The sequence below is a fragment of the Podarcis raffonei genome, chromosome 5, assembly GCF_027172205.1.
Source record: "Podarcis raffonei isolate rPodRaf1 chromosome 5, rPodRaf1.pri, whole genome shotgun sequence".
NCBI lineage: Eukaryota > Metazoa > Chordata > Lepidosauria > Squamata > Lacertidae > Podarcis > Podarcis raffonei.
In genome coordinates, this window is record NC_070606.1 from 86930517 (window position 1) to 86949165 (window position 18649).

The 18649-nt window shown below is 43.4% G+C and overlaps 1 protein-coding gene across 6 annotated transcripts in view; it reads right to left on the bottom strand.

Moving 5' to 3' along the window:
* Positions 1 to 18649, bottom strand: part of TNIK (TRAF2 and NCK interacting kinase) — a 287359-nt gene that overhangs the window by 80953 nt on the left and 187757 nt on the right. For all 6 annotated transcript variants that reach the window (XM_053390548.1, XM_053390547.1, XM_053390549.1 and 3 more), the window contains 3 exons: positions 12096 to 12271; positions 9771 to 9837; positions 7392 to 7596 (listed from right to left, as the gene is read on the bottom strand). In XM_053390548.1, coding sequence (XP_053246523.1) covers positions 7392 to 7596; positions 9771 to 9837; positions 12096 to 12271 — 448 coding nt within the window. The remainder of the gene's footprint in view (positions 1 to 7391; positions 7597 to 9770; positions 9838 to 12095; positions 12272 to 18649) is intronic.

Here is an 18649-nt window from a genome sequence, read left to right on the forward strand (position 1 = left end):
AAAGTGTGCCTTGGGTTACAACCTGTTTTGGTTTACAACCAGGCCTCTGGAACGGATTATGGTTGTAAACCAAGGTACCACTTTAATCCGCATGTGCAGAAGCACTGTTTCCCCACATCTCCATGTAGGGAGAGACTCCTATCTGAAACCCTGGAGGTGTTGCCAGCCAGTATACATGACACTGAGTTATGCGGCCCAAGGATGCTCCTTCCTGTATGCTTTCCAAATGGCACTGAAGTCACTTTTGCACTACTTGAGTGCAAAGAAGCATATATTGCTTCCCCGCTCCCAACATGGAGAGATGATCTCAGACACCAAAGGGTGATATTCTCAGCAGGGCCAGATCAAGAAGATGATGATGATGATGAAGAAGAAGAAGAAGAGGAGGAGGAGGAGGAGGAGGAGGAGGAGGAGTTTGGACTTGATATCCCGCCTTACACTCCCCTTAAGGAGTCTCAAAGTGGCTAACATTCTCCTTTCCCTTCCTCCCCCACAACAAACACTCTGCGAGGTGAGTGGGGCTGAGAGACTTCAGAGAAGTGTGACTAGCCCAAGGTCACCCAGCAGCTGCATGTGGAGGAGCGGAGACACGAACCCGGTTCCCCAGATTACGAGTCTACTGCTCTTAACCACCACACCACACTGGCACCACATTTTGGCAACTGAGGCAAACCACAAAATGGTGCTCCCCGCCCACCCACCCCTGCCAGGGAAGAAAGGCCGAGTGAAGCTATCCACACCAGGAACAAGCAGAGAATAAAGATCTACATCGGGAGCAAGGGTAGGAAGAGACCAGCAGCTCCTCCTGTTTGCAAAGAGGCCACCGTAGAAGCGGCATTGGGGGTGGGGGCTGCCAAGGAGGTGGCAGATTCACCTTCCAAGGAGCTTGTCGCAGCTGTCGCTGACACCACAGCAGTGGCCAATACATTCCTTGGAGGCTGGATCTGCTGCCCATGTGGATCCTGCTGCCTGAGGCAGTCAACTCACCTTGCCTAAAGGGTCGGCCGGCCCTGACTCTCACAAACAATAAAACAGAGAAAGAACTGAATAGGCAACAGCTTCAATCATTCACTGCAGAAGTTCATGGAAACAACGGAGCTGTTTCCAGCTCCTCCCCTGCTAGCACTGGGACGTCTCCTGCCTTTCTGGAACCATGTTTGCTGTTTTAATGCACCTTTCATTATAGAACTAATGGGGTATGGGCTGCCTGTACATCAGTGATATGCAATTCCCCACTGAGATGTTAACTAATGTAGTAAATCATACCAATGGAGAGGAGTAAGTGTTTATAGCAACATAAGGCTGCAACATTAGGAAACTGAATATGGCAATGAGCAAAAGAAAATATAATCTGACTTTTTAAAAACAAAAATTCGACAATCACTAAAAAAATCAGTGCATGGATACTCAGTTCCCTGCATAGAACTATATAGAACAGGGATAGTTGAACCCAAGAAATTTAAGTCAGTTTCCATAAATCTTATTTCCACGTATTCTTAGTATGATTTTCAAAACTATTTTGGGGGGACCAAGCTAAAAAACTGGGAACAAGCATTTCCAAACCTTTTGGTAAAAGACCTCAAAACTATTACATTTTTTTGGTACTGGTTTGCTGCTGTTTTCCAAAAAGACCTTCCTTTTTCGCACTAGGTTGAGTTCTGCAGTCACTATTTGTTTAAAAATAGCACTCCTTCCTAGTAGCAATGAGGCAGAGACAGTAAATTTGGTTCCATGGGAGACAATGAGGCCGAACACATCTAATTCAGAAGGAGAGCAGTGCTGAGTTAGGTATGTTTGTCCTCAGTGACACCAAATCTGTTCAACTACATGGACACATCATGGGAGTTAAAATAAGACAGAGATGGCACCATCACTAAGTAGGCCCTGCTTTTCCTTACTGTGCAAATGAAGCAGGACTTCAGATGTGGTATATATATATATATATATATATATATATATATATATATATATATATATATATATATGAGATAGCATTTATTCATAGGAAAGAAATTGTCCACTAAATGGGCTAGCCAGTTTTAGCTCAACCTAATTTACTTTATACTGCATAGATGGTTAAACTGTGACCTGAGTATTATCAGTGGCCTCTTGAGTACTTCCAGAGAGTTGCCAAGATCAATGTAGAAATAACATTTGAGAAGGGGTGTGGGGGCTGGAAACCTTGAATGCTGACCTTTTCTTTGAGATAGTCACCATATGCTGAAAAAGCAACCCATTTTACAATTAATATATTAAAATGTAAGCATAAAGAGGTTTTTCCTTCAGAAATGGAGGGGGAAATCCTCAAAGGAATCCTCTGCTGTGTGCATCCTTCTTTCACGCACACATATTAGATTTGTTGGAACGTAGCCATAGACCAGTGCATAGTTTTCTATTTCAAAAGTCTTTCCACTAGGAAATACCTTCTCTTCCTTCAGGCTTCCATTTTTTTCAGTCCTCTACAATTCTCTCTGCACTTGCTCAGTTCCAGCCCTTCCTATCTTGCATGCCACAAACGTGAAATCTGCAAGCACTCCTTCATCATCCACTCTGGAAGAGCTGCTCTTGTGAAAATTATTTACTACTTACAGAGCTTTCAGACAACTGCAACCAGACTGTCAAATTATTCATCTGACTATGACCCTTTCACTGTCATGCTCAGATTCAGCCTCTTTAGAAAACCACCAGCTTCCTGGAGGAGACATTTGCTGATGCTAAAAACACCAGCTGAAAGGGCAAGATATACTACCGGATGCTAAGCCAGCAACTTTGGGTCTGGATAGCTTTTTGCTTCTCTACAACGAATTCATGTGAGCTGGGGAATATATATGAGCAAGACGCATGATAATGTTGTTCAGAGACCTTAAGCTATGAAGATGAACCGGTGGCCCTTCACATATTGCTGGAGTACAACTCCTTTCAGTCCCATCCATTGGTCATGCTGGCTGTGGCTGATGGGAGTTCAGAGGCTAACAACACCTGAGGGCCACGGACCACTTTTTCATGGATGATGCCTCATGTGAAGCACTCTTATGCACTGCCGGCTTAGCATGGAACCAATCCACCCCATTCTTCTGCTGACTGCACTGCCAGCTGGAAGACGACATCAGGATATTGGCTCCCTCCATGACTTTATTAAGGGGTAACTTATCACATTAGGAAGCAGCCCTGCACTTTTTGAAAGCAGAGTTTGAGACAGCTCTCTCAGGGTTTCTAGAAGCATGGAGCCAGATGATATAAAGCACGGGGGTAGGAGATAACTATTTTTTAAAAATGCTGTAATCAAGCTTTTCCAGGCACACCAAACTCTTTATCAGTTTTAAGTCATCAGAGGTTTCCTATTATATGTAAACAACGAGCACCTGAAAGCTGGTGACCAGAAGTGTTAAATTTATTCCCTGACAAATTTTGTAAATATTTAGACAGACACAGATCCTTGGTGGAGTCACCTGACTGTGACGGTCAGCATCCAGTTCCACCTATTCAAAAAGGAGGGGAATGTTTCTGCTCTATCCAGCCTGGTAGTAAACTTGTATGGGAATTGAAGATGACTAGTTCATAAGGTATAGTCTTGAGAAGCACTTTGGTCAGCTAAAGCTTGGCAGCCAGCCCACCTAAGCCTCAAGAAAAGCAGAGGAGAAGGTGATAGGGAAGAAATGGCACCAAATGGTAAATCCAGATTTTGCCTTGAGGCTAGTCAGTTCCAGTTCTCCTGAGAGTCCACTCCTTGCAGCCCAGATGCTTGAATTATGGTGCTATGGCCACGCTCAAGGAATCCTCCTTGTAGGACAACCTGCAAATGTCACAGAGCAACTGCCTGTTTTGAGGGACAAGGAGGAAGGCCAGGGGTTCCATGAGCCTCGGGCAAAATAGAATTGCAGTCTTCCCTTCCTTACACAGGTAGCCCCTTTCTGGAATCAGAAGCGGCCACTGAGACCGAGCAAGCACAGGTGCCTAAAGGTGCAGCCTCAGTCAGCTGCTAGAAGCCAAACAGCTCACCTGAGAAACAAGGATTCCTTGCAAGTAGAGCAAATACGCAAGCAGCATGGATGGCTTGCAGCTGTACTGTGGATGGGGCTTTGAAAACTCAGGTTTAAAAGCCTTGCTTCTCAGGTTGCCCCTGTGTTTAGACTTCTTGAAGTCCTCTACTTGGACTTCAATCTTCTGTAATGATGTGATTCTGGAACTGCCCCTGATAAGTCTCAGCAGTTGACCTCCACCTGAATGCCACCTGAAGCTGGACATGGCTTGCCTGTCACCAGCCACCAAGTGATGCATGGACAGTAGGCAACAGGTATTTGTGACCCTCAGCAAGAAAGCGTCTAGACAGTGCTCCCATTCACTAGTTGGGGAAAGAATAATACTTACACAACAATATGTTGTGGCATGATTGCATGAAAGCTGCCATATACCATAAAAGGGCTTCCTTGAGGAAAGCAATCTGAATTCTTTGTAAGGAATGAGCAATGGCTGTGCATTTATCGCAATATAAACAGCTTTAAGGTGCTATGGTTCTGGGCTAGGTAACAATTTGATTTGCTAAAATGCAGCATGAATCGTTTTTAGGGTGCAGCAATTTTCAATACCGAGAAGGCATAAGCCAGGATGTCCATCCAGAAATGATTATTGTGATCTACGGGGCTGGTCTGAACTAGAAAGACCTCATTTAAAGCACACCTGAAACTCACAAAGCCCTCTATCTGCTGTCTCCCTACTTGAAGCTTGGATTAATCTGGCGCTGTTTGACATTTAGAATTTGAAAGCGGTGCATTGCCTGAGAAGGAAGCTGTGAAAGCAGCCGCTTTGGGTGACTTTTCCAATCATCTGGAGCATAAGCATTAATTTCCCAGCATCATGCACAGACCACATTGTTTGGGATTTTTTCTTTCAGTGCCGCAGGCAAAGACACTCATGCCAGCTGCTTCCAGCCTGGAGGTAAAGGAAGCAAAGGAAAGCCACAGAAACCCAGGACAGTGGTGGAATGTAGTCTGCAGACTGCCAGTTGCCAAGCTTACTTTAAGCCCTGGGTGGGGAGAATATGAGGATGAGATGTGTGGCGCTCTCAGGGGTATAAGGAGCCTCAGGCCCCATCAAGCAAGCTAGAGTGCCCACAGCTCCTTAAGTCCCCTATAATGACCAAGAAATTGTTAAGCAGAAGGCCATGAAGCTCACAAATGAAAACCTCTTGGGGGAAGACAGGCAGAGAAAGGCTATTATTATTGGCTTCAGCATAAAAGAGCATTTGACTACGTGACAGCCAGCCAGCGCTGTGTTATTATTACAAGACGGCAGCTAATCCCATCTCCTCTTCCATCCCCCAGTTGTTCCGGATCGCCTGCTCTTTTTTTGGAGGCAGAATCATCCAATTGCAATGGCAGGACCAGATTCCTTGTAGTAGATCAGAGCTGCATAAACCCTATCATCCCGAGGGCCACTTTTACATATATTTTTCCTCACTCCAGAAGGCCGTATCACTACATTTGCTATGGGAAAGCGTTTCTCCATTTTAACTCGCTGTTTTCTTCTTACCCCATTTGCTGTGCAGCCTGCAACACATTATCTCTTTTCTCTTTGCACTACTGTGGGTCAATATTTGAAAGTATTAATTTTTTAAAATTTATATCCTGCCTATTTGCTGAGGAACTCAAGGCAGCTAGCACAATGCAAGTCACAATACAGCACAAAACCCCCCAACGTTTTAAACTATAAAAACAATCCTCAGATTAAACCCCATAACAAAGAGTGATAGAAAAAAGCTGTGACATCGCAGGTTGAGCAACATATTTTAAATGCTGTGTCAAACACTTCCTGCATCCAGAAGGCCAGTATAGCTGGCAAAGGAGGTTATTGCCCACTGCGAGCTCCTTGATCTTAACCCTGCAGGCCTTGTAACCCCGTAAGCAAGTACATTCGGGGTTTCTGACTCCTTAGTGGCTAGGCAATATTACACTAAACAGTGGAGTTTCAAAACTGGCCAGAACATCACATTCTTTTTTTTAAAAAAAGGTGTAAAACATTTGTTTTTACACAAGCATTTATCAATATTTCCCAATTACATCCTGTGGGAAAGTGGTCGTGTGTGTGACTTTTATTTTTTTAAAAAAACACCACCGTATTGTATACGGTGTATATTATTGTATTATTGTAGGTCATGGTCAACATCATGGCAATACAAAGTAGTATGTGAAACAGCCCTCATATATTTACCAGGCTGAACAATGCTGCTGTCTTGAGATATGCTTTGCCTTCTCTTTTTAGCCCTGAATAATAGCAGCCACGGAAAAGAACTATTCACTTTTCCTGAAGTAGCACAAAATCAGCTCCTTGGAATTCTTTCACGTTTAAATTACTCGCCTCAGGCTTCATTGTTCATTGCCTAGAAACCCAGAGAGCAAAAGGCGACTTTGACCGAATATAATGGGCGAAATGACTGGTTCCATGTAACAGGGAAGCCCATTTGTTCGAAGTCTTTGTCCAGTGACCTCTTGGCACAGATAGCTAATTGTCTTTTTTTTTTAATGGGATGGGATGACTTCAATATGAGTGGCTATGAGGACATCACAAAGGTAACCACAAATGGGCCACTCTTTGTCAGTATGTCCTTCACTCAAGAGAACAAAGAGCTCACTTGATTCAGTTAAAGAGGCCTAATTTACAAGCAAGTGGGACAGACAGTATTCTCTGTGCAGGCTTTATTAGACTGGGAATGATATGGAAATAAAGAGTACTGTGGCTAGATAGTAATGGGATGGACAGAAACATGGTCCATGTTAAATACTTAGAATTCATGGCTGGTGTTCAATTTATGTGTGGTATTTACTCAGAGTAGAGCCATTGAAATGAATGGACCTGACTTAGTCATGTCCATTCATTTCAGTGTGTCTACACTGAGTAATACTTGGATGGATATTGGGGCCACTGCCGTTGTGTCTCTGCTTCAGTTTTCCTGCATTGGCGAAAGCACTGGGCTTGAGCAGCTGAATTTGTGGCTATGGCAGCCATATTAATTTATCCCTGATGCCTGTGAATTGTTTATGAACCTAATAAATTACAGCCCAGATAGTTACAGTACGACAGCCACAGCTTAAAAAATAAACTTCTAAAGCCATCATGAAGATAAATACAAGCCCTTGCCCTTTATTAAATTGCATCTAACTTGTGGCATGCCTGCTCCTTCCTTACCATCTGCTGAAAGCACCTACGCATCTACAGTTATATGGTCCTTCCTTTGCAATTCCAAGCTCAGAACTTGGGTTTATTAGTGCGGATACATAAAATCTACCAGCATCCAACAGCTGAGAACACATATTTGCCCACTTCCCTGCAGTTACCCAAACTGGAAGCCTTTGAGGCCTTTTAGAAAGCCCTACATGCAAAGGCGCATTTAGTACCTCTTCCAACCTCCGCCTCTGTTCTTTCTGTTCCTCGATCCTCTTTTGCCGCTCTGCCAACAACTGCCGCTTGTGTTCCTCGTTCTCACGTTGCTGCTGCTCCAGCTGTTGCCGACGAAGGGCTTCTGAGCGCTCCTTGTTTGCGAGCTGAAGCCTCAGAAAATCCCGTCTTAATGTTGACTCTCCAGGAAGGTTTAGGATAGAGCTTCACAGGGAAAGACAAAGGCATGTCATTCCAGGGGCACATCTGCATTCAACAACCCTGGTGGTTCTTGAACTGTTTGAATCAACTACTAACAGAGGCTCTTGAATGGCAGAAATCTACCTCCCGCGATCTCTAGGCGTCAACCCCACAATATACAATCAACCTACTGTGCATGACCATCTTGGCTTTATGTAAGCAGAGGGGAAATAACCCCTTCTTCTCTAAGGGAAAGGCTGCAGCCTCTGCTCAGCAGTAAATCACTAAACCAACATTAAGGAAACAACCATCCTGATGTTTCATTTCCACCATTTTATTCCCCAAGGAAATTTTGTGTTTGAAATACGAAACACGGGAGTCAAGCCCAGGACCGGTATGAGGAGCAGACCGCGATGTCGGCTTCACTCACTGGTATATTGCTGGTGAAACTGCCACAGCTCCTGAGTCCCTCTGCTAGCAGCATCCGCTGGAGGGAGTAAAGAGTTCCTTCCTCCAGCAGCGCTGCTAGAAGAGGGACTCAGGAGCAGTGGCAGTTTCACCAACGATATATTGCTGAGTGAAACCGCCATCACACTCTACACTCATATGATGCAGAGGGAGAAACAAGCTCCCGATACAGTTTGTTCCTCCCCCTGCATCTTTAAACTGCTCAACTGAGGGGTGTGCAGCTGCTCTCATCTCAGCTGAGCAGTTAAAGGAGCCCCACTGCCTCCCATGAGCCAGGGGGGTGGGCCTCAGTGAAACTGCTCAGCTCAGCTGAGGGGAGTGCGTTAGGCGCTCCCCACAGCGAGCAGTTAAAGGAGCCCCGATGCTCTGCCTAGTCACCTGTGAGCAGGAGGAACACTGGGGCTGTCTCAGCTGGGCAAGCAAGCTGTGTTGTCCCAGCCCGCGAGCATCTGGGTGAAACTGCCTCAGTTCCTGAGGTGAGAGCTGGGGCAGTTTCACCAGGTTCCTCGTGGGCAGAGGCCAATGCAGCTTGTTTTTTCAACATTGCGGTATATCACCAAGCCGCGATGTTTAGCTGGCGATACATCACGTTGTTGGAAAGCTGGTATCGCCCAGCCCTACCAAGCACAGCATCATGTAGTGGAAGCAGGAGTGTGAGAAACAAGCAAATTTAAGTCTGCCAGGGCAGTAGTAATTGGCTCCTGTGGGGTGTTCAGTAGCTCACTTTTAAACACAAACTTCTAAAACACTGTCAATTAATTTGGAGAATATTCTGAGAACCCTGTACTTCCACAGCTGTGTCACACACTTTACAGAGACCACAGAGACTGGCATTCTCTTATTTATATCCATATAGCCACAACTGCAGTCCTGACTGTCAAGGCTCCCTATGCGCAGTCCTAAGCCCAGGTTCTGTAAGTGGTGGAATCAAGTGATAACACTTTTCCTGGAATGTACCGCTTTAGACAGCAATTTGCATAGTTGAGTGCTTCCATGCAAAAATCTTTCTCACAAGTAGAAAGCTAGAATATCAGACAGCAAAGGATTCAGACCAGTCTTTTATGGCATGAAGTTTGTATGAAACTTTTCCAGGGAGCAACACTGGAATTCACAAGCCTCCACAAGTAGGCTTAAGTGGTACAGTCCAGAAAATGTTTTACTGCTTAACTTCTAAATGGGACCAGACAGATGTGCTCTAGTATCTTCTGTAACATCATTTTCAGGGAGGTTACATTGCAGTGGCTGTTTATGGAGCATTTGTTCTGATTTGTTTGTGGGGTGGTTATGCATGCCACCATGTAAAGCAATTGCTATCTAGTGCTTTTTCCAATCATTTTCCTTACAACAAAAGTCCGATTTTTTTGGGGGGGGGAGCAGGTTTGTTGTGCAAGAGCACCAAATCCACTTTAACTGCACAACCTGAATTTGCTTGTATGCGACTGAATCCTACCCTCAAACTAGCAGCAATCTTGAAGAGCCTCCAGGTTCTTAGCATGCCCAGATGTTTGTTGGTATAGCAGACCTGAGTCAGGAATAGGAGGCGTGAGAGTCAAGAGGAAGGAATTGCTTTCAAGCAGTAATCTAATTTTAGGGAGAGCTGCCCACTCTGCCACAATTTTTGAGGGCAATGTATCTTCTCTGTCTCTTCCCTCTCTAGCCCTACACAACTTTCTATTAAACTCCACTGGTCTTAAGCACACAGAGTCAGAAAAGAACAATTTATTCATTACCTGGGTTCTCCAGAGTCGTTTTCTTCCTCTTCCTCTTCACTTCCACTATATTCGTATTCAGTCTCATCTAGGAACATAATTGAATGTCACCATCCTTTACAGAAATCATTCATTTTTTCCCCTGCTAGATGAAGGCCCCTGGGCTCTGGTGTGAGAACAGAAAACTTTTTCATTTTAACATGTGGCGCTGAGGGGCGGGGAATCAATATGGTTTAAAGAATTGGCTTCACACCTCACAACCTACCCACAAGTTTGTATTTTACCAAAGATAAAAAAAACCTTGCTAATAAGATTGCATTCGAAACATTCCGCCGCATGTGTATGCCCAGAAGAAGAAGAAGAAGAGTTTGGACCTGATATCCCGCCTTACACTCCCCTTAAGGAGTCTCAAAGCAGCTAACATTCTCCTTTCCCTTCCTCCCCCACAACAAACACTCTGTGAGGTGAGTGAGGCTGAGAGACTTCAGAGAAGTGTGACTGGCCCAAGGTCACCCAGCAGCTGCATGTGGAGGAGCGGGGAAGCGAACCTGGTTCACCAGATTACAAGTCCATCTCTCTTAACCACTACACAATGTACAGAAGCAGTCCCTCTGGTTGCGGAAACCTCGGGATCCGTCCAGAGCTCTGAAACGGATCCCGGCCACAACCGGAGGTACCACTGTATAACAATGACATTTCCTTCTAGCTAGTCTACATAAAAGGTTTGTTAAGGTGTTATCCTGCATTTCCTATGACACTGGAAAGGAAGTGAAATGCAGAATATAATGGCAAACAAAATCAATGGGGAAATGAGTTACATTTATTAAATTACTTGTCATTCTAGGGTATAACCTCCATTTTCAAGACAAACACACCCTAACACTATAGTAGAATCTGCTTTTGATTGAGTTGATAAAATAACCTACAACAGGTGTTGGGGGTAGCAGCTTTTGTTTTTAAAATACTACAGGAGGAGGGGATGCTATGATTTGACAAAAGTCAGGGGTTGAGGCTTGTGAATTTCTTTAAGGACCCCTATCCTTTTCCCCATAACTTCAGCCCTAACATGCTTGCACCTAAAAAATTAATAATGATGAAATGGCAAAGCCAAAGAAATAGTGCCCCAGTTCACAGAGTTTAAAACAAACCATGGTTTAATGTGAAAGAACAGCATGTCAGAGCACAACGCTCAAATATTGCTAGGCCAATCCTCCCTGCTTCTGCTGTGCCACAGACAAAGCAAATCAGTGTTTGGCTCGTTGTGTCGTGGATTCAGACTACATGACAAGCCAGATTGTTGCTTGCTTTGTCTGCAGTGCAGCAGGGCGAGGGGAGGAGCATGCTTCTTGTTCACATTAATCCGTAGTTTGTTTTAAGCTGTAGTTTAATATGACATGTGAACCAGGCCAGTGATGTGTTAATTCAAAATATTTTATAGAACTTCTTACTGGCATCATTGAAAATCAATAAATTTACATTTTGAAGTTAGTAGGTTGGAAATGCATTAATTGAGCAAGTTTCTTCTGCAAATAGCTCCTCATTTTATGAGCCTATTCAATCAGCATCAAATCTATTCTTTGAGAAAGCCCAAGCCATTAATAAATATTATTGCATTAAACAGTACAGCGTAACAAGTCTGGCAGCTTGTTTTGTTTCTGTTTGCTTCTCTGAAATATTCAGAGTGCTTTTGCAATGCAATATAACATAACAAATTACGAGATAATTTCATGGCTTGTCCACATGAACTTAAAAAGATAGCCTACATTTTAGCATGTGTCTCCATTGCTGCTTAAATATACTGTTGTGTTTAAATCCCTACTGCCTAAACATGAAGTAGAAAATACCCTGGCCTGCTAGAAACCCCAATAATGCAGTTGTGTCCGCTTAAACCTGGACAGGTGGCAGCCCAAGTTGTATCTCCCTACTGCTCTTCAAATGACCACAGAGTATATTGAGCAAATACGTAGGTGCCTTTTTCATCTCTCATCGGTCCTAGGGGAGTATTAATCTTCTCTTATCTTCCATTACATTTGGGAATCCCTCCATTCTCTCTTCCATTAATGTATCTCTGAACTATTCATTTTTGTTAATTCCAAGGAAGGGCTTATTTTCATCTGAAATACTGAGTTTCAGCGGTAACATCTGTTAAGGATGACCCTGAAGAAAACAAACTGAAGATGGTGCTGAGTGCCCAGAGTGCTGGGATACACCTCGTTTTCTCATGTTTCTTCATGGAAAATGTGAAAAATCTGTTATCAACAGAAATAGGCAACCACTTTTATGGACCAACACAATGATCTTCTCATTTCCAAAAGCTTAGGTTCTGGAATAACCTTCTCTGCTTACCTTTCTCTCCACGTTTTTTCTTAGTCCTGTCAATATGGTCCTTGAGCTGGATGCGAACCTGCCTTTCATTAGGCTGGTCTCGAATGAATGGATGCTTCATCAACTGTTCAGTGGTTGGCCTCTGGCCATGATTCTTTACCAGGCAGCTTTCAATGAAGGACTGGAACTTTTTTGACCTACCCAAATTGGATAATTTGGGGGGAGGGAAGAAAACATGCAGGTAAAGGTATAGGTAACAATGTTTGTGTTGGCCGCAGACAGTGGTATAGCTACGTAAGCTTAGACCCTGGATTTAACAGTCTTATCAAGAGTCCCCTTTAAATGATTTACTTCAGGGCACATAAATGGTTCAGAGGACACAATGGAACCATTAAGAACTGAAATCATGGTGAATTTAGATAATCTAATTGCACATAACTGCATACTAAGGATTCAGGGCAAATTTCTTGCCATCTACACTTTCCAGTTTTATCGTTTCCCACAGAAGCTAGTATTCACACAGGCATACTGCCTCTGGATTGGGGGTTGCATGGAATGATTGTGACCAGAAACCATATCAACCGTCTCAAGCCCTGCAATTGGCAGGTGAGGCCTTGTCAGCAGCTCCCAGCTGCTGCACTACCTGGTTGGAATTGACCTATGATTGGGCCTTCTCAGTGGTGGGTGCTCACTTGTGGTAATGCCCTCTCTGGTGGGGTTCATCTGTCTCCTTCATTATTGGCTTTCAAGAGGTATTTTAAAACTTTCCAATTAACCCAGGTATTTGATGGTAGGAAGATACTGTTCCTGAAATAATTGTGCAAAAGAATATGATTGTTTTAAACCGTTTTTAGAATTTTTCTGATGACATTGCTTTAAGTTTGTGTTTATTGCCCTGGGTTCCTTGGGGAGGGAAAGGGGATATAAACTGAATTATTATTAATAATACTAATACTGCTAATAACAATAATGAATATACTTGTCTTCCACAAATAAAATTTCAGATCTCTCTCTCAGTAAAATCAGTTACTTTTTGGAATAGTTATTTCTTAGAATACTTTTAGGCTGTTGTTCTCATTCTTTCCCCTGAAAACAAGCAAACTCTACCCAACCAAATCCTACAAAATTGTTAGAATTCATTGCTCAGCATCTTATTCTTTTATCGAACATTCTGAGAATCAATTTTACCCTGTTATAAAACATAAATGACTACTGGGGATTCACAATAAAGGAAGATTCTGACGGACTATGATGCAGCATGCAGTTTTGGTAAACAAGAATATTAGCTTAAATTAAAGCTTCAAACTGGCAGATATGACCGAAACTGTACTGCAGGATGAAACAATAAAGTGTTATCTTCTAAAGCTGTCAGATTTACAGTTCCTGCTTATCTAAATACGCTCATTAGGATAAGAAAGAAAGTACTTCTGAATTCAGTAACAGATTAAACAAGCAATGAGGAAGTGCCCACTCCTCACTGAAAAGACCACTTTTGCTGGCACATTCCTCAGGTGGAAAAGAACAGATTTTAATCGACAGGTTGGTACACATGTGTGTTGGATGCCAGCACTAATGAGCATCTACCTGCATGTGTGAATGGGTCGCCAGAGATGTACACATCAAAGAGCAGAGCTTACTCCTCACAGTACCTGAAGGCAGTTGACTAATTACCATACTTTTCCATGTATACAACGATGCTTTTTGCTAAGCGATCGGCAGTGGTGGGCAGGCGGGTGAGCGATTGGCGAAAGTGACCTTCCCCACCCCCCCAAAAAAGCTAAACAACTTAATTTCTTAATTTCGGGTTAAAAAAAAATTGGGATTGTCTTATACATGGGGGCATCTTATACACGGAAAAATATGGTAAGCTGCCAATTTTCATGTGGAAAAATGGAGATGCTCATGTATTTGAGAAACAAATGAAAGCTTAAATTCTCTAGTCAGTCGCCTGCATTGGCTGCCATATATGGGTACAACTGGGTGAAAGGACGGGGTACTAATGTAATGATGTCATATCTCAGGCGTTTTAACAAGTGGTTTATTATGGCATTTCCTGTTTCCCCCAAACGATACAAAAAATATTCCAACAACCTCTTTCTGCAGCACTATATTACTAGGGAGACGTTGGTGTGGGGTGCATGGGTGGAGAGAGACGCAATTCAATGGTACTCAAGGATGTTCACTTAATACATGGTTAGGGCTTTAAATGAACTGACCAGGGCAACTGTAATGTTTTCCACTGTAATGTGTTATGTGTTAAATCCTGCTTCAATCTATGGAGGTCAGGCAGGATTTATGAGCAGGTTCTGGCCTTTCTCCAAGGCCTATGCTTAAACTGAATTGCAAAAGTCTATAAATTTTGGGTGGTGATCACCTCCCAACTTTTCATCTACCACTACATTTTGGAAGTAGGAGGCTGACCTTAATCCATAACACTGTTTCCTCAATAGGAAGTAACCCTGCACTAAACTTAAGGATTGCCTGTCACTTTTTTTACTGCATTTCTCTAAGCAGTATTTAAAGATAATCTTAAAAAGGTTTAAAGGCGCCTCAATGACCACTTGTGTTTTTCAACTTCTGGACGTAGGGCAGTCAAACTCCTCTGTAGTCAGGCTACTTTTCTCACAATGTCTATATCATTAGTACCTAATGCTCCATTAAACTTTATGACAACTGAGAACCTACAATATTTCTCCCTTAATTTGTCTGTGCACAAATTTAAAGCGCATTGAAAGGGCATGACTTCCTCCAAGGAATTCTGGGAACTATAGGTTGTTGAGGGTCCAGGGAACTGTAGCGATAAACAACAGTTCCCAGGATTTTGGGGGCGAAGTCATTTGCTTTAAATGTATGGTATGTAGACAGCCCTAAATTACCAAGATGGTAAACCTGTGATTTATAGGTGGCAAACAGATATTCGCACACAAATGAGCAAGAAAATCCTTTGATCAAACGATCTGGACCTCCTAAGAAAGAAAGAGAGAAGATCTGACCAATGTTTAAGTCACAATATTTGTTTCTGTAATTATACATAGTGCTCATTCTTTCCTTTGTGCTAGATGCCTGAGTTTAAACAATATTGCTGTGTTTCACAATGGGAGTTTTACCAGACCTATCAGATTATGATCATCCCCTTTTAGTCAGTAGATGGCTCTCTTTATCCTAAAAACTTTAGGTACCCCTGTGGCCAGAGGCATTCTTTACCCTGAGGGATTCTTTACAACTTTCTTGCCATGCCTCCCCCAATACCCCATGAGCTACATTTTTTTGGCCTTACTTGTAGGCCTCTTAATCTATGCAAATCATTCAGACAGAAGTTAATGGAGTTTGAAAACTTCAGGCTAAGTGAAACTACTAACCCCTTTGGGTTTGTAAACATAACACTTTTCAGTTCCTATTTTTAAAAATATATAATTCTAAAGGCTAACAAAAAAATCCAGGAGATGAAATATATGTCTACTGCATGGCCAACATTTGATGATTCCTGCCTTCCTAACCCTTATCAAAATATTTATACAGGGGGATGTTTGGGTTTATCGTGTCCTCCCCAAAAAGAGGGCACGTGTTGCAGTGAGACCTGGAGACTGACCTCCTGTGTTGTGGGTGGGTTGGCTTGGTTGGTCAAAACACCCGATTGGTAGGTCCCTCAATGTTGGGTTAAATCTGGCCAATGGGGCGCAGTCTAAACGAATCGAGGGACCTATATATACCCATGCACGTGACCCAGAGCTTCCTCTTTCGGCTTGTGCATTCAGAACAAGCTAACAGCATGTCCTCTGTGCAGCCGAGAGACTTACCTTTGACGGATTGTCTTGGTGATTTCCTTCCATTATTCTTCTTCCCCTTTTCGTTAATGCTTTCTTTATTGTTTCCCTTTTGAGTTGTCCTCTCCCCCCCCCCCCCCTTCTCCTTCCCTTCTTTCTAGCAGGGCTTTGCCCCACAGGGGCTCCAGCCCCTGAGCGCTCCCGGTTGCAGAGCTTGCCGCTGCCCATTGATCTCTGCCCACTTGGCTCCCCTTGCAGCGGCTGGTGTCCCTGTAATTTGGCTGCGGCTGCAGCTTTGGGGGTTTTTACCTAACACAACTTTGGGCAATTTGTGATTGTCGCTCTCTGGGCGCTTTCGTTCAGTGCTTTGAGTAGTTTCGCTGCATTGAGAGTTCCCTCTCAGTTTCAGTACTGATTTCTGTGTGCTCCTTTTGAGTAAAGGCTGGTTGGGTATTGTCTAAGGGCAGTCAAGCGATCCAGCGTAAGTTGAGGGGTCGGACCTGAACGCAGTGACTGAGACGGACCTCTAATCACCCTCTTAGAAGGGACAGCAGGACTGGGATTCCTTTTAATAGGCATCTTGATCCCTTCCTTACCGGGTGGGGGAAGGTATTAAATAAACGTTCACACAATACCAATGGGACCCAGGCCAACTAAGATGGTGCTCCCACCAAAACAAAATGGTGCTCACGCCAAAACTAGGCAGGGATGAACCCCTCCTTGCAAAACTTTTATTCCGCAAGTACAAATCTACTGCACAAATGGGATGGTAGTGCTGGATACAAACAGGAAGACTAAGACTTTGAAGCCCTACTTACTATCTGAACATTTAAAGAGCGTATCAGAAAGAAGAAGAGAGGGTATGTCTTAAACTCAAAGGGCACTGTGGGAGAAACAGGGAAAGGATTCGCTTGCACTCTGGGGGGAAACAACCATAACGATAAACAGTTCCAAATGATTCAAAAATGTAGATACCATCAGAACAAGAGATGATCTACAGTAGTACCTCGGGTTAAGTACTTAATTCGTTCCGGAGGTCTGTTCTTAACCTGAAACTGTTCTTAACCTGAAGCACCACTTTAGCTAATGGGGCCTCCTGCTGTTGCTGCGCCGCCACTGCGCAATTTCTGTTCTCATCCTGAGGTAAAGTTCTTAACCCGAGGTACTATTTCTGGGTTAGCAGAGTCTGTAACCTGAAGCATAGGTAACCTGAAGTGTATGTAACCCAAGGTACCACTGTATTGCTATTTGACTACAAACATGACAGACCAAAGCTGTCCAAGAGGCACAATTTTAGGTTGTATAATCTGTTTGCATAAAACAAACATTTTGTGCAAAATCTGCAGGGCCCAAGCATGCACAGCTCAGTCTGTTTTAATCACCAATTTTACAAGATACATTTATAAGGTATTTATTTTTCAGTAAATACCAATTGGTTATGAACTGACTGCTTGTTAATGTTTAAGGGATGTAAAAATTGTATGGGTATAGCTGTGCAGTAGCTGATGGTGAACCCCAGCTGCCACCAAGCCGGATTTTAAACATTATTGTGTATTGCATGTGATTAATAGCTTCTGCTTTACTCATGCTTTCCTATCTATAATAGATATATTCCTGAGTGCAGAGAGGGAAAAATTAACTACAGACACCAATTTGCCAAATGTTCAGCTGCAAAATTATAATGCGACAGACAAATTATTGTTATAGACTCAAATAAAGGGAAGAAATTCAATACTTCATAGGACAGTGGTATATATATCTGTTACAAAACCAGGCTGATCCTAGCCCATTGTGTTAGCAAAAAACAACAACACCATAAACAACAAAACATTGGGTCACAAAGCTCACTAATGGCGCGTGTGTGTGTGTGTGTATATAAAACAACTGTAGTTTATTAATGGTGCTGGGAATTGTAGCTCTGTGAGGCATAAACTACAGCCCCAGGATTATGTGTGTGTGTGTGTGTGTGTGTGTGTGTGTGTGTGCGCGTGTGCGCGTGCGCGTGCATATGCTTTAAATGGACTGTGTTCATGCAGCCATCATCATAGGGTGGCTGTTAAGATTTTAAAGAAGAGGAAATGATGAAAGCTACCTTGGGCTTCTTGGAATAAGGGTGGAACGATGATGTTGATGACATGTGCATGCATGGAAGAATGGGGAATGGAGAGTCTGCATACTGCAAGGACCCTGGGGAGCACTGTGGATGTGTGCATGGATACATGCTGCATCTCCCCACCCAAACAATTACAGACTCCCTGAGCAACGAGGTACTACAAAGAGTGAAATTAGGCTTAATATCATGTGGGATAATGACCCAGTTTGGCATCCCCCATGTCTATTGGTGTACACACACATACAAACTGGGAGCATCAATAGTGCCCTTCTGGAGGTTTCACCCGGGGTAGAAACCCTGGCTAGCCACCTGCGCCCCGCCCCAGTAGCTATGACTCTGCCTTAATAGAATCTTAGTCACAGTTCCATCATTTGATTTCCTTCTGATTTCACCCAACCACCCCACCCTGTCAACCATGTATCTGCAATTCGGGATGACAGCTGGTGCATCTGATGATCAGAACTTATGCTACAATAAATGTGTTAAGAGTTGTATCGGATGAAGTCTTCTCATTCGCACAAGGACTTCCACTTGTGCAATGGCACTTCCCATCCATCGTCCCACCCTGTGAACCCCATCCCCAAATCTTTTATGGGGAATGCCCCAAGCCTCTGGAGCAGGTTTTGGGGTACAGGTGGTAATAGCAGGGGGAGGTGAAATTCCATTGCACAAGCAGAAATCCTTGCACTAACAGGATT